General features: G+C 38.6%; 1 protein-coding gene across 2 annotated transcripts in view; it reads left to right on the top strand.

Moving 5' to 3' along the window:
* Positions 1-15,517, top strand: part of LOC126266776 (nuclear envelope integral membrane protein 1a) — a 123,147-nt gene that overhangs the window by 49,561 nt on the left and 58,069 nt on the right. For both annotated transcript variants that reach the window (XM_049971313.1, XM_049971314.1), the window contains exon 4: positions 12,056-12,222. In XM_049971313.1, the coding sequence (XP_049827270.1) occupies positions 12,056-12,222 (167 nt within the window). The remainder of the gene's footprint in view (positions 1-12,055; positions 12,223-15,517) is intronic.

Below are 15,517 nucleotides of genomic sequence, written 5' to 3'. Positions count from 1 at the left end.
GCCCACAGTTTGCACTATTGTGTACAGAGTTGATAAGTCTTTGTCTGGAGCCCAGTGGAGGGTCCCAACAATAGCCTCAGTCTGTTCTGTGATGCTCTCAGATGCAGATTTCTGGATCTACATTATGGGATGGAGAATTGTAGTGCTCCCATAGCTCTTTCCACCCTGAGAGAAAATTTCTTAGATCATTATCTCATATGTACCAATTTCCATACAAAATGACATGTAGAATCAGGTAAAAACACTGAAAAAATTCGCTTGATGATAGTTTGTTCAAGAAGTCACTAACATTACTGTGCTACTCGAAATTCAGTAGTGTAAAATGCAGCTAGCATTAGCACATACAATAAGTTAAACATTCTCAGTCTAAAATGTTGCAGAAATTCCCCTAAACTAGTGAAATGTAGGAAAACGGATTGATTGCTTTTGCAAAATGCATACAGTGCCAATGTAAGCCCTTATGGTGAGGGATGCTATTGGGTAAACCACAAATCACACCTGGTGCATGTACAGGGCACTATGACTGTGTGACCTTTGTGAATGACATCCTGTAACCTGTAGCCATACCCCTTTTGAACAACACCCCAGGTGCTATTTTTCAGCAAGACAATGCACGACCTCATGTTGCTGCATGAACACGTGCATTGTTGGTGTCACAGGATGGCAGTTTTTATCTGTGATGGTTGGCAAATGCTGCATCCGTTGTTTCACCCTATCCCACATGTTTTCACTTGGCGACAAGTCTTTGTCGCCAATCAAAAATGTGTAGGATAGGGTGGAACGATGGGTGTAGCGCTGTGACCCAATGCCAACCACCACAGATAAACTTAGGAACCAGGTGAATGCAGTGTGGATGGCTATACCACAGGACACCATTTTGAGCCTTATATATGTCAATTCCATCACACCTTGAAGCTATCAGTGCCTATGGTGGACTCTGTGCCTTCTAGGCAAAAGGACACATGCCAAACTTAAATGACTGAAATGCCAATCATTTCTGCAGAACATACTAGTGTACATGTCCTGTGAATATGAATGTCCTATCCCTCGTTGTTGGACATATTTTAGACCTTGCAGCTACAAACAGACCTGACTTATCAACAGTGTCTGTATAGAGACCAGCAATAATGGTCATGTCATTATGACAACAATGGCTACTAAAGTTGATAAACTCATCAAGAAGGCTAGGACAGTATTTTTGATAGAAAGAGGAGATAAGCAGTTGTTGGCATCCCACTTAGACAGTGAATGAACAGCATTTAGTTCCATGTGATAGACACAGAGGAACTGTGGGCAAAATTCAATCTGATTGTCACACTGTAGAGTAGTACATGCCAAGTAAGAGGGTTAATGACAGACAATACCTACTGTAGTTTAATAACAAATATAGGAAAATACTGAGGAAGCATTTTGAACTTTCGGCTCAAAAAAAGGTAGGGCAAATGATTACAGGCAACCTTTAGTAGAAATCCATCTATCTGTAAAAAGATGTGTGCCCGAAGCACACAACTACTTCCACCGTCTTACGTTAGCAAAAGTTCTTGCCAAGCAATTGAGAAAATTTTGTACCTGAGTAAAATTGTTAAGGGGGTCAAAGACTTCTATCCGGTCACGTGTTGACCAATCTAGTGTGGCAGAAGAAGAGTGCAGAAGGTAAGTTGAAGTTTTAAATTTCACATTCAAGAAGTCACTCAACGCAGGAGCATTGTATAAACAAGCTCTCATTTAAACCTCGCACAGTCTCCTGTATTGACAACATTGAAATAGGCTTGCATAGTGTGAGAAACAATTGATAATTGAAAACAAATAAGTCACCATGTCCAGACGAAATTCCAGTTTGATTCTGCTATGATCCTGTATGTAATATTCGGATATATTCCACAGCACCAGGCCTCTGACGTGCTACACTTCAAATATTTCATCAGTGGCATCTGCACAGGCAGGCCGCTACATGCCACCTTTGACAGGCTACATGATTTGTGTGCATGGGATAGTGTCCGCTGCACCATCTAATGAAGCCCTCTTGTTTATTGGCCTACTATTACAGACACTCATCATCTGCTTGTAACAGTACCTGGATTGTTTCTATGCTTGTGTCTATGTTCTCAACTGTTCTTCACTCATATGTGGAAGAAAAACAAACTTTGGTTCATTGTGGCCATGCTATTGTTTGTGTTTTTTAGTACGATTCGGCTTCGACATAGAGCACTCCATGGCGTTAGCCTGCATTTATTAGTGCAAAGACTGAATACCTAACTTCCAAATCCATCAAAAATAAATTTAAAAATATATTTCTTCAAAACAAGCAGGTAAAAATTCGCTTGATGCCCTTCTGAGAGACAATCTCCACTCCTTCCAAATTAACAATGTACGTATAGACTGTATGTGGCTTGAATTTAAAGAAATAATATTGACATAAATTAACATATTTATACCAAATGAATTAACAAACAATGGAGTTGATCCCCCATGGTACACACAACTGGTCAGAATACTGTGGCAGAAACAGTGGAAAAAGTGTGACAACTTCAAAAGAATGCAGAACCCCCAAGGTTGGCAGTCTTTTACAAAAGCTCTAAATTTAGTGCCAACTGAAATGCAAGATGCTTATGATAGTTTCCACAATGAAATGAAACTTTGTCGCCGGCTGGGGTGGTCGAGCGATCCTGGGCGCTACAGTCTGGAACCATGCGACCGCTATGGTCACAGGCTCAAATCCTGCCTCAGGCATGGATGTGTGTGATGTCCTTAGGTTAGTTAGGTTTAAGTAGTTCTAAGGTCTAGGGGACTGATGACCTCAGAAGTTAAGTCCCATAGTGCTCAGAGCCATTTTTGAAACTTTGTCTTGAAACCTGGCAGAAAATACAGAGAGATTCTGGTTGTACATAAAGTATGCTAGTGGCAAGACATAAAGACATAATTAATGACTTTTCTACATAATACTACAGCAGAGTTGCTATACACAACCTTCCAAAATTTCTTCACCAAGGACACCAAAGTAAATATTCCAGAATTTGAACCAAAGACAGTTGCCAACATGAGCAACTTAAAAGTAGACATTCTTGGAGTAGTGAAGCATCTTAAATCACTTAATAAAAGCAAATTTCCAGTCCAGATTGCATACCAATTAGGTTCCTTTCAGAATATACTGATGCAGTAGCTCCTTGCTCAACATACATATACAATTCGCTTGATGAAAGATCTGTACCCAAAGACTGGAAGGTTAAACAGGTCACACCAATACTCAAGTAAGGCAATAGGAGTAATCCTCTAAATTACAGGCATACATCATTAATGTTGATATCCGGCAGGATTTTAGAATGTTAAGAATTAACTCGAAGAGAACAATCTGTTGACATGTAGTCAACACGGATTTATTAAAAAAAGGCATTTTTGTGAAGTACAACTAGCTCTTCACTCACACATAGTGTCGAGTGGTATCAACAAAGCATTTCAGATTGATTCTTTATTCTAAGATGTTCAGAAAGCTTTTGACACCATACCTCACAAACAGTTTGTAATAAAGTTGAATGCTTATGTAATATCTCTATTATGTTACTGGATTCATGATTAGCTTTCAGAGAGGTCACAGTTTGTAGTAATTGATGGAAAGTCATAGAGTAAAACAGAAGTGATTTCTGGAATTCCCCAAGTTAGTGTTGTAGGCCCCCTGTTGTTCCTTAGGTATATAAATGATTTAGGAGACAATCTGAGCAGACATCTTAGGGTGTTTGCAGATGATGCTGTCATTTATCATCTAGTAAAGTCATCAGAATCAATTCCAAAACAATTTAGATATTTGTACAGTGAAAAAATTGGCAGTTGACCCTAGATAATGAGAAGTGCGAGGTCATGTACGCGAGTGCTAAAGTTACACAGTAAATCAATCAAATCTAAAGTCTGTAAATTCAACTAAATACCTGTGAGTTAAAATTATGAATAACTTAAGTTGGAAAGAGCACACAGAAAATGTTTTGGAGAAGGCGAACCAAAGAAAGAATTTTATTGACAGAACGCCTAGAAGATGCAGCAGATCTACCGAAGAGACTGCCTACACTGCTAGTCCATCCTCTTTCAGAGTACTACAGTGCAGTGTCAGATCCTTGCCAGATAGGATTAACATAGTACTTCAAGAAAGTTCAAAGAAGGGCACCACATTTTGCATTATCTAGAAATAGGGGAGAGTGTTGTGAACATGATACTGGACTTCGGGTGGACATCATTAAAATAAAGGCGTTTTTTGCTGCACCAGAATCCTCTCACGAAATTTTAGTCACCAACATTCCACCAAATGTAAAAATATTTTGTTGATGCTGACATACATAGGGAGAAATAATCCACATAATAAAATAAGGGAGATCAGAGCATGCATGGAAAGATAAAGCTGGGTGCCCTTCCCCTCCACCCCCCACCCCCACCCCACCCCCCACCTGCTCACTGTTAGTATGTAGAATAACAGAGTGTTATTGTGGAGGTGGTTCAGTGAACCCTCCTACCAGGCACTTAAGTGTGATTTGCAGATTAGAACAATAGCGGAGGTTGTGATGTTTGTGAGGGTAAAATAACAGATCCCCAACATTACAGACCAGGACCCTTAACATTGGTTTTCTGCAGAATTCTTGAACATGTTCAGAGTTTGAATATAATAAATTTTCTTTAGGCGGAAAAGCTTCTGTCCATAAATCAGTACGAATTTAGAAAGCATTTCTCGTGTGAAATTCAGCTTGGCCATTCCTCATTTTATCCTGTGAACCATGGGTGTAGTGCATCTGGCACATTCCATATTCTTACTTTTCAAAGAAACATTGACTTTATGCCCCACTGCTTACTGTTAACGAAGGTCTATGTATTCAGATTAGGTTCCAAGATATGCGAGAGGCTTGAAGACTTCTTAAATTATAGAATCCAGTACTATATTATACAGACTGTAAGTCACACTTTTTTCTTTTTAAAAATTGTCTCCAAAATTCAGGAGCTTCTTGTTTTCAAAATTAGTATAAAAATCTCGAGTGTCTGATTTAAAATTCCCATCAGTCTTAAAAATGGTCTTATTTTCAATGCTGTGGGAAACCTATCTCTGTCTACTAACATTGGATTCAACTGACGGCAGCAGTGCACCGACGCGACGAACTTGAGTTGCAGTGATTCACTAGTTTGCTAACACCGCCTCCCTCCTGCCCCACCATCACAAACCCAGAACACTGTCTGGCCTATGATGTGCCATTGCCGTCTGTGGTGCCAGTGAACTCGAAAGTGATTTTTGTTATTGGTAACAGTACAATATTTGTGTTAGTAGCTTGTTTCGTAATGGAAAAAATACGATATTCATATGATGCAGGCTATAAATTGAAGAGAAAAAAAAAGCATGTGCAGAACAACATGGAAACAGAGCAGCTGAACAGCATTTAGGTCCTCCACCAACAGAAAAAACCATTCACAATTGGTAGACTAGTAAAGAACAGCTGAAAAAAATGAGGAAGACTAAATGTGCAAATAGAGGACTGAATGCAAAACAGCCAAAACTAGATCGTGACATATTGAAGTTGATTCAAGAACACCATCAAAATAGCATATGAATTAATACAAAAATTATTCAAATACATGTTCGGAAGCTAGTGCTACAGTGAAATGTATCAAGATTTTAAGGGTGGAGTTAGTTTGTGCTACAGGTTTATGGACTGTGAATGCAGCACCAAAATATCTCAAGGGCCACAGAGTAAGAGGAGAAAATATTATCTTTCCGTCACTGTATATTCAACATGGAGTGAAAACTAGTGGGGAATTAACCTAAATAACGAATATGGACAAAACTCCTCTGACATGATGTGCCAAGTAACAGAACTGTTACCATGAAAGGTGCTAAAACTGTAATTGTAAAAACAAGTAGACATGACATGTTGTGCTGATGGTACTAAACTTAATCCAATGATCATTTTCAAGTGCAAAACAATGCCAAAACCGTCTGAAATACCTCCAGGTGTTGATCACGTACAAGTCAAGGGTTGGACGGATGAGGCTGGTATGAAATTATGGATTAACAGTGTGGGGGGAGAGAAGGAAAGATGCTTTATTGAAGAAGAGTTCTCTTGTTTTAGATCAGTTTATTAGTTATTTGAAAAATTCTGCGAAAGAGAAATTGAAGCAGGGAAGTGCAGAGCCCGCTGTTATTCTGGGAGGATTTACATCACAATTGCAACCTCTTGATGTCTCCATAAACAAACCATAAAGTGTTTAAGAGAGGAGGGGAACAAACGGATGATGAACAAACACAAGTTAAAATGACCTACAATCAAACAAGTGTGTCAGTGGATAAAATAGTCATGTCTAGAGTAAGAGAAGACATTACTGATAAATCTTTTAAGGAGTGCAGCATAAGTAATGCTACTGATGGTAATGAAGACCATCTTATATATGAAGAGAGCAATGGCGACGAAGAGGACGAAGGAGAAAGTTCAGATGACAATTTTCAGGAATTTAGAAGATCAGTTTCGTTTTATAAACTAAGATTTTTTTAGTCTGGGTTTGCAATTTAATAATAAAATTGTAAAAATTTTATCAAAAAATGCTTAAAAATTAAGGTGTGTCTTACAGTCCATAAAATATGGTACATTGTCCATGATGGTGAAGTTCATCAGAGACAAGGGTATCATCAAGTATGCCCCAGGGAAGTATGACTGGACTGCTCTTACTTTCTGTCTACGTAAATGATCTGACAGACAAAATGAGCAGCAGTCTGTGGCTGTTTGCTGATAACACTTTATATGGGAAGGTGTTCTCACTGGGTGACTGTAGGAGGATACAAGATGACAGACAAAATTTCCTGTTGGTGTGATGAATGGCAGCTTTCTCTAAATGTAAGAAAATATAGTTAATGCAGACAAGTAAGAAAAACCGTTCAATAATGTTTGGTTGCAGCATTAACAGTGTGCTGCTTGACACAGTAACATCAGTTGAATGTCTTGACATAAGTTGCTCAGCGACATGAAATGGAACAAGCACATAAGGACGGCAGTGGGGAAGGCAAATCGTTGACTTTGGTCTGTTACAAGAATTTTAGGAAAGTGCAGCTTTTCTATACAGGTGATCACATATAGAAACAACATGCAAGTATTACGGAGATGCTTTGTGAACTCAAATGGGAGTCTCTGGAAGAAAGATGACTTTCATTCTGTGAAACACTATTGAGAAAATTTAGAGAAGTGCCATTTTAAGCTGACTGCAGGAAAATTGCACTGCTACCACACACATTTCTTGTAAGGACCACAAAGATAAGAGAATGTAGGACTGGGGTTTACGAGGGGCGTTTGAAAAGTCTGCAAAGTCCAAGACATGGCACCACCAGCACATATCGATGTCATGTTCAATAAGTAGCATCTTTGAAAAGAACGCACACCAAGTTTCAGCCATATTGGTGTTTTTTTTCGTTTGACAGTTGTGTGAATCAAGGAAATAGTGATTGTCAAAAAATGGACGAAAAAGAATTTCGTGTAGTGATTAAACATTACTTTATGAAAGGCAAAGCACCCCATGAGACTAAAGAGAAGATTTATAAACATTACGGTGACTCTGCACCTTCGATTAGAACAGTTTATAAGTGGTTTCAAAATTTTTGGAGTGGCCATTTGGGCTCAAGTGATGCTAAATGTTCTGGATGCCCTGTGGAGGTTAAGACTCCAGAAACCATTGATAAAATCCATGATATGGTGATGCATGACAGAAGAGGTTATGAACAGGTACATAATATTTTGCATAAACATTTGGACATGAGAAAGCTATCCACAAGATGGGTTCTGCGATTGCTCACGCTTGACCAAAAACCCAATCATGTAAAGTGTTGCAAGGATGGGTTGCAGCTACTCAGGGCGAATCCGCAGGACTTCAAGCATCATTTTGTCACTGTAGATAAAACATGGATACATTACTATACTCCTGAGACCAAAGAACAATCTAAACAATGGGTTACCAATGGAGAATCTGCACAAAAAAAAGCGAAGACCATTCCTTCGGCCAGAAAGGTTACGGGGACTGTATTTTGGGATTTGCAATAATCCTCATCATCTATCTGGAAAAGAGTAAAACTATTACAGGTGCATATTAATCATCATTATTGGACCATTTGAAAACTGAGCTGCAAGAAAAACACTGACGACTGCATCACAAAAAAGTCCTTTTCCATCACAACAATGCACCAGCACACACATCAGCAGTCGTGGTCACAAAATTGATGGAAACAGGATTCCAACTCTTTTCGCATCCCCCCCTATTCTCCAAACTTGGCTCCCTCAGACTACTGTTTGTTCCCCAATTTGAAGAAATGGCTGGCGGGACAAAGATTTTATTCAAACAAGGAGATTATTGCAATAACTTTAGCTATTTTGCAGTCTTCGACAATTCCTATTATTCGTAAGGGATCAACATATTAGAGCAGCGTTGGATGAAGTATATAAGTCTAAAAGGAGACTGTGTCGAAAAATAAAAAAGGTTTATCCCAAACACATAAGTAGTAGTTATTTTTGCATGGACTTTTCAAACGCCCCTCGTATAAACAGACTTTCCTCCTCCCTCTGTTTGTGAGTGCAAGGGGAAAGGAAATGACATGAGTAGTAGCGGTACCTTGTACCTCTGCCATGCATCATATGGTAGTTTACAGAGTTTGTATGTAGGTGTAGTTGAAGGCTCTTTGCTATAGAATGGACCTTATGAAGTCACTTTGCTGTGTTGCTAATAATCTTCTAGTCTCTACCCTGTCTTAATTTTTCCAAATCACTTTGAATGTTGTCAAAGTGTCTTTTATGTAAGCATTCGAGAAGTCAGCTTTAATGAGAAGCTCTTCTGTCACACTCTTGATCTATCTGTTGCAATCTATATGTCATTCTTTGCATAAATTCATCATTATATAGTATTCTCCAAACATTGTTATTGGTGTCTGTTATGGGTCCAGATATTTTTCTACCAAAATATTCAAATATATGTTGTACAAGTCCAGATTTCAGACTTATTGTTTAAAACTGATACATCTAATTATTTAGGTTTCCTTGAATAATCCAGTCAACAAAGGAATATTGGGGAAAAAATTCATAGTTGCAAATTTTTGTACAGTGGTAGATGGGAGTGTAATGAGTAACATATTAAAAATCCTGATCATTGTGGGTGTGAGCATACATGTGTGTGGGGGTTAAAGGTCACTTTGTTTTTCGTGACTGGGGGAAAACCTCAGGTTCTAATGAAAATATTTCCCAGTGCAGAATTAAACTACATTCAATTTTCTACTTGAGAGGTCCCCCTTTTTTCTTTTTAGTAATAGTTCCCATGTTGCACGGGATGGGACATTGCAGATTATTAAAAATAGTGTTCTTATGGTATAAAATTAATGTATATTGTCAACTGATGTACCACTGGCCTTGCCACAGTGGTAACACCGGTTCCCAACAGATCACTGAAGTAAAGCACTATCTGCCAAGTGCTGTGGCAAGCAGGGTGCACTCAGCCATTGTGAGGCAAACTGAGGAAATACTTGACTGAGAAGTAGCATCTCTGGTCTCTGGACTGAGGATGACAGGGTGGCTGGTCGGTACCATTGGGCCTTCATGGCCTCTTCAGGTGGAATTCAGTTGTTTTCCAATTAATGTGGTTTAAGAACAAATATTTAATGTTTGTACCACATCTAAGGGCAGTAGAACTATACTAGGGAATAAAATTTGTTCTGGGGTGTAACAGGGTGGAAAAGTGGAGGTAGAAGTTACAAGCCTGAGCAAAGGTAGTTCACCAGATTGTGGTCATGCACTTCGCTCCTCCGTAGTTCCGCAAAATGAAGAGTGAAAAGGCAATTCCCCTTTCTCTCAACCCCACAGTATCACAAAGAGTAACTACAGAATGTTTCACAAAATTATATCAACCTTTCTGCAGCTCATCTTATGATTTGCTTACGACTCAGTGTGCAGACTGCCAGTGGGAGGGGGGGGGGGGGGGGGGGGTGTATTTTTTACAAAGTGTGCTAATGCTACATGGTATACAGGTATGAGTTACTAACAGTACTAATGCAAGAGACACATATGGTCAGAATCTAAGTAGAACTCTGCACACACTGTTCTACAGTGCTAGAGTGAAATTGATTATTTAGTCATACTGTACTGCAGCTGTAGTTTTCTTCTGGGAAAGGCCACTTCCCCACCAATAGGGCTGCTCACTTTGCAGTTTATAGTCAGACTATGCCTCCTCAGAATTTCCTGTATGTTTTCCTCATGTGAATACACAAAAGAAATCCATTGAGTTGTGTTGATATAATGGAGTTATTTTCAGGTTATTAAAAAACTTTTGAAATACCCCGTAGCTGCTTTTGGTGGCATAGTGCAGTAGTCTGTGGAATTGCCTGCTTGCACTTCATTTAGCAGGCCTATGAAGGAGGGAAGTGCATGATCCAGTGACTTATCTTCCCTCACACTTGTAACCTCCACCCTGTGTTTCACCCTGTTACACCCACAGAACAAAATTTATCCCTCAATACAGTTATATTGCACTTGCATGTGATAAACATGTTTAGTATATCTTCTTAGCCCACTTCATTGAACAATAAAGATCAATTTTATAACCATTAGAACATTATTTATAATAATCTGTGTTTTTTCCATTCCCTGCAACACACAAACTATTAGTCAAAGAGGAAAAAATGGGACCTTTTATTGCAGACTATTAATGTATATTTTTTGCTGGCAAACATTTTTACCAGATGTTTTTGAGATATTAAAAAAAGAAGAAAAAACCTGAAAAAGTGCCCTTTAAACACACTCCCACCCCCACTCTCACACCCCACCAGTTCAGGATTTTTAGTATGGTATGTTGTTCATAACACTTCCCCCTACCACTGTACATAAATATGTGACTATAAGTTTTTCTCATTGGCCAACATTTTGTGGTCTTTTTGGGCTGGGCTAAGAAAATACATTGATTTGGAAAACTGTCAAAGGTTCTAACATTTGTTGGCCTTTTTAATCTGTGGTTCAGTTTCAGCTTTTAATCAGTTGCCAGGGGATAACAGTGCTGAGATAATTAATCAGTCTTAGCAAAAGTAATGTTATTAGTTTGAAATGCATTGTTATTCGGTAATTGTAAAGTTACAACAAAAAGCTTTTAACTGTGTTCATTTGAAGGTGGCTGCATTTATGAATTGTATTGTAAGAGAGTTTTATTAATTTTCATGTTCACGTAACAGAGAAATGTCCTTGGCATATGTGAGCATATTAGTGTTGCTCTTCAGTTATTTCTCCATGTTGAAATAATACAGACATTATGAAAATTTATTTTGGAATATCCCATGCTGTGGCTAAGCCATGTGTCTGCAGTATCCTTTCTTTCAGGAGTGCTAGTCCTGCAAGGTATGCAGGAGAACTTCTGTGAAGTTGAAAAGATAGATGTGGTACTGGCTGAAGTAAAGTGGATGCTCAATTGGTGAGAACTTCCCCACGAGAGGCAAGAGTCCCAGGTTCAAGTCCTAGTATCACATAGTTTGTAATATGCCAGGAAGTTTACTATCAGCACACTCTATCAGGGGATAAATTTACTGGTGCCTGTTCTCCAGGTGCCCTCAGATTCTTCAGGGCATTACTCGGGAAATAATCCAAGATATCAAACTCCCTTCTTCATTTGAGTTTGTAGTAGTAGTAGTAGTAGTAGTAGTAAACAATACTCTGCTTGGAAATGAGAAACTATAGCTTAGAGCACTAGTGAATTAAATGATCTGACCAAAGCAGCAGTCTTCCTGCTACATTGATCAATCAAAATATATGCCATATGCTAATTCCCTTTTTTTCGTGGCTGTCTAAAATTGGTCTTAGTAGTTTGCACCATTGTCATTGGTTGGTGAAGTTATTCATTGTATCACAGCTGATGAATCAAATTAGCTGCATCCATAAGTTTTATGTGGAGTGTGTACTCTTCTGTAAGCTCTTGGGAAGAACTGTTTGTTAGAGAAAGCAGCTAAATTTTAATTAGCAAAGGTAGCCCTAAGAATGTGAGTAGTAGTCTGATGACCAAACACTCAGTTATGTTTACTTTCCAGGTGTTGACTATTGGAGAGTGTTGTTGATTGCTGTTGCTATGCTGACCTTCATGTCTGCTCCTCAGCTAAGTGAAAATTCATTGTTTTATTACATTTGTGGAATATCACTTGGAATAACAGCCAGCTTTCTTATCTTAACCTACTTCATCAGCAGATTGTTTCCTAAGGTAAGTTCATGCAGCATGACAGTTTATTATTGTTTTTCATTGTGAATGTTACAGTCTCAGAACTTACCTGTCATCAGATAACTAGTAGAAAAATCTGTTTACATGTGATCTTATTTAATTCATTGCGTGTCCTATGTAGGTAGGTAATACACACTTTATCCACAGTCTTCCATCATACAGTACTCCTTGGTTAGTGTTAAATGACAAACACTCCAGTGATCTCATCCTGGAATGTCTGAGATCAGGTTTAATGAACCAAGATTTACAAAATGCCTTCTTAATTCTGTCACAGAGTTCTCATTTTTTTTGCTGAAACATCCAGATTGCAGAGATATGTGAGGAGGACGGTGACTACTAGTCTGAAGGAACAGGATGGATGGGTGTTTGGGCGAAACAGTGAGCAATTTTTGTGCAGCTGTCACATCATACATCTATGAAGGCAAAAGTAGATACTTAATAGGGCACATGCACTTTGCCAAACTGACAAGGTTCTTCAAATATCAGTGATTGATTATCTCACATAAATACACTCACCAAATCTGTCTAACATATTTTGCAAATGTCCAGTGTGTCCATCATCAATAAATAAATGGCCGACATCTTTGTCAAAATCCATTACCTATAATGGCCTAGTCGTCTTAATTCATAGTAACATTTCTGGAAATTTTCAAGCCACAATGGCTTCTTTCGTCAAGTGATCAGTGTCACTGACCAAAGATACTGGTTCAGTTCCCAGATTATTCATAACACTCAGAGGCCAACAAAAATTAGGTCTGACATGTACTTCAAATAGTGTCATGAATTTTCCACTGGTAATAAGCAGGCAGTATTTAACACAGTATAGAAAACAATGTTATGGTATTAGAGGAAGGTTTACATAATAAGTATTGTGAATATTATCTCATCTAAATGTCCAGAAAGGTTCACATGAAAATTCAGGAGATAGTGTCTTGGTTTAAATGTGAGAAATGAGATGCCAAACTGAAGTGTGCAAGAAAAATTTTACAGTGCTCTTAAGATTAAAGAATAAACTGTGCCATACTGGCTGGATACATAACATCGGATGAACACTTATTCAGAAAAGTCATGTTCTCAAATAAAACAAATGAAGAATAATATGAGAAAACCTTAATGAAATAATTCTTGGGCAGCGTTCCAAAACTGTCATCACATTACTACAGGAAATCCTACAACTACTTCTACCCTGAAGCTACTGTAGAATCCAAACTACAGCTTTATGGACATTCAAGGAAAATGCAATGCACAGAAAATTCCACTACTGAAATGGACGTACTTTAATTTGATTTACAAAGAGAGTATTCTTACTTTATGCTCCCCAAAGAAAGATCATTGTGACTTGGATTCCAGTTACAAGCTTGGAAGCTTGAATGATGATGTCTGTAAGCAGGTGTCAGAGTTTCTGAAACTACATTATGCCTTAAAAATGGGGTAGGTTGGATTGTACTGTTTTAGATTAACTGTAACTAATGTGATTTGAGTTTATAACAAAAATACTGCCGGACAGAAATTAAGAAAAATTATGTGGTCATTATCCTCCTTATGCAATGTGAATCCCTTTGTTCACATGTGTGAACGCCGTATTGCAAATCAAAGTAAATTACATGAAATTATTAGTTATGTCTTCTTGTGCAGAAAAATTGAAGTAAAATTTCAACTTTAATAATTTTAGAACATAATTAATTGTAGCTAATTTCAAATACTTAACAGGAAATTGGGACTGCCAGACTTCCTATTGGGGTGCCTTTCTGAGAATCTATTACACCATTGGAACCAGAACAGTCAAAGTAAGAATCGGAGTACTAAATTATAGTGAAATTTAAGCTAATCGATGAGCTTACAAAAGTCATGAAATACCACCTAATATTGTGTTGGACCTCCTTTTGAACAGAGTAGTTCAGAACTCAACATGCCATTGACTCAAATCATAGGAAGTCCCCTGCAGAAATATTGAGCGCTGCTGCCTCTATAGCCATCCATAATTGTGGAAGTATTGTAAGTGCAGGATTTTTGTGCACAAACTGATATGTCAATTATGTCCCATAAATGTTAAATGAGATTCATGTCAAGCAGTCTAGGCAGCCATATGATTTGTTCAAATTGTCCAGAATGGTCTTCAAACCAATCATTAGCAATTGTGGCCTGGTGACAGTGTCCATTGTCATCCATAAAAATTGCACTGCTGTTTGGAAACACAGTGTCCATGAATGGCTGGAGACGGTCTCCAAGTAGCTGTACATAACTGTTTCCAGTCTGTGATCGTTTCAGTTAGACCACTCAACACAGTCTATTCCACGTGAACACAGTCTACGCCATTATGGAACCACCACCAATTTGCACAGTACCTTGTTGACAATTTGGGATCTGTGCCACACTCGGACCCTCCCATCAGCTATTACCAACTGAAATCAGGACTCATCTGACCAGGCCATGATTTTCCAGTCACATAGGGTCCAACCGACACGGTCACAAGCCCAGGAAAGTGCAGTTGTTGTGCTGTTCGTAAAGGCATCTGTCGTCTGCTGCCATTACCCACTACTTTCAAATTTTGTCACACACTCGTAACAGATACCTTCATCTTGTTTCCCACATTGATCTCTGCAGTTATTTCACACACAGTTCCTTGTCTGTTAGCATTGACAATTCTACACAACTGCCGCTGCTTTCAGTCTTGAAGTGAAGGCTATCAGACACTGCATTGTTCGTGGTCAGACCGAAATTTGATATTCTCGGCACACACTTTACATTGTAGATATTGGAATAATGCATTCCCTAATAGTTTTCAAAATGAGATGTCCTGAATGTCTAGCTCCAACTAGCATCCCACATTCAAAGTCTGTTAATTTCTGTTCTGCGGCCATAATCACATCAGAAACTTTTTCACATGAATCAGCTAATGACTGCTCTGCCAATGTGCTTCCATAGTGTACCTTGTGTACATGACACTACCACCATCTGCTGAAGATTGGTTAGAAAAATAAGATTGCCAGTGACTTATTAGGTATGTTCTATCTGAAGTGAAATGCCCATACCTTTCTCATACTTACAAATGGTCTTAGTGGTCAAGTTCATAGAGACCTGCAGTTCAGTGTGGAGTATTCACACACACAAAATTTCTAGCTTTCGCAACCAACGGTTGCTTCTTCAGGAAAGAGGGAAGGAGAGGGAAAGACGAAAGGATGTGGGTTTGAAGGGAGAGGGTAAGGAGTCATTCCAATCCCGGGAGGGGAAAGACTTACCTTAGGGGGGAAAAAGGATAGGTATACACACACACACA

Source organism: Schistocerca gregaria, chromosome 4, assembly GCF_023897955.1.
Source record: "Schistocerca gregaria isolate iqSchGreg1 chromosome 4, iqSchGreg1.2, whole genome shotgun sequence".
Lineage (NCBI taxonomy): Eukaryota > Metazoa > Arthropoda > Insecta > Orthoptera > Acrididae > Schistocerca > Schistocerca gregaria.
Note: the sequence above shows the minus strand (reverse complement) of the source record. Positions and strands in the feature narration are given on the sequence as shown.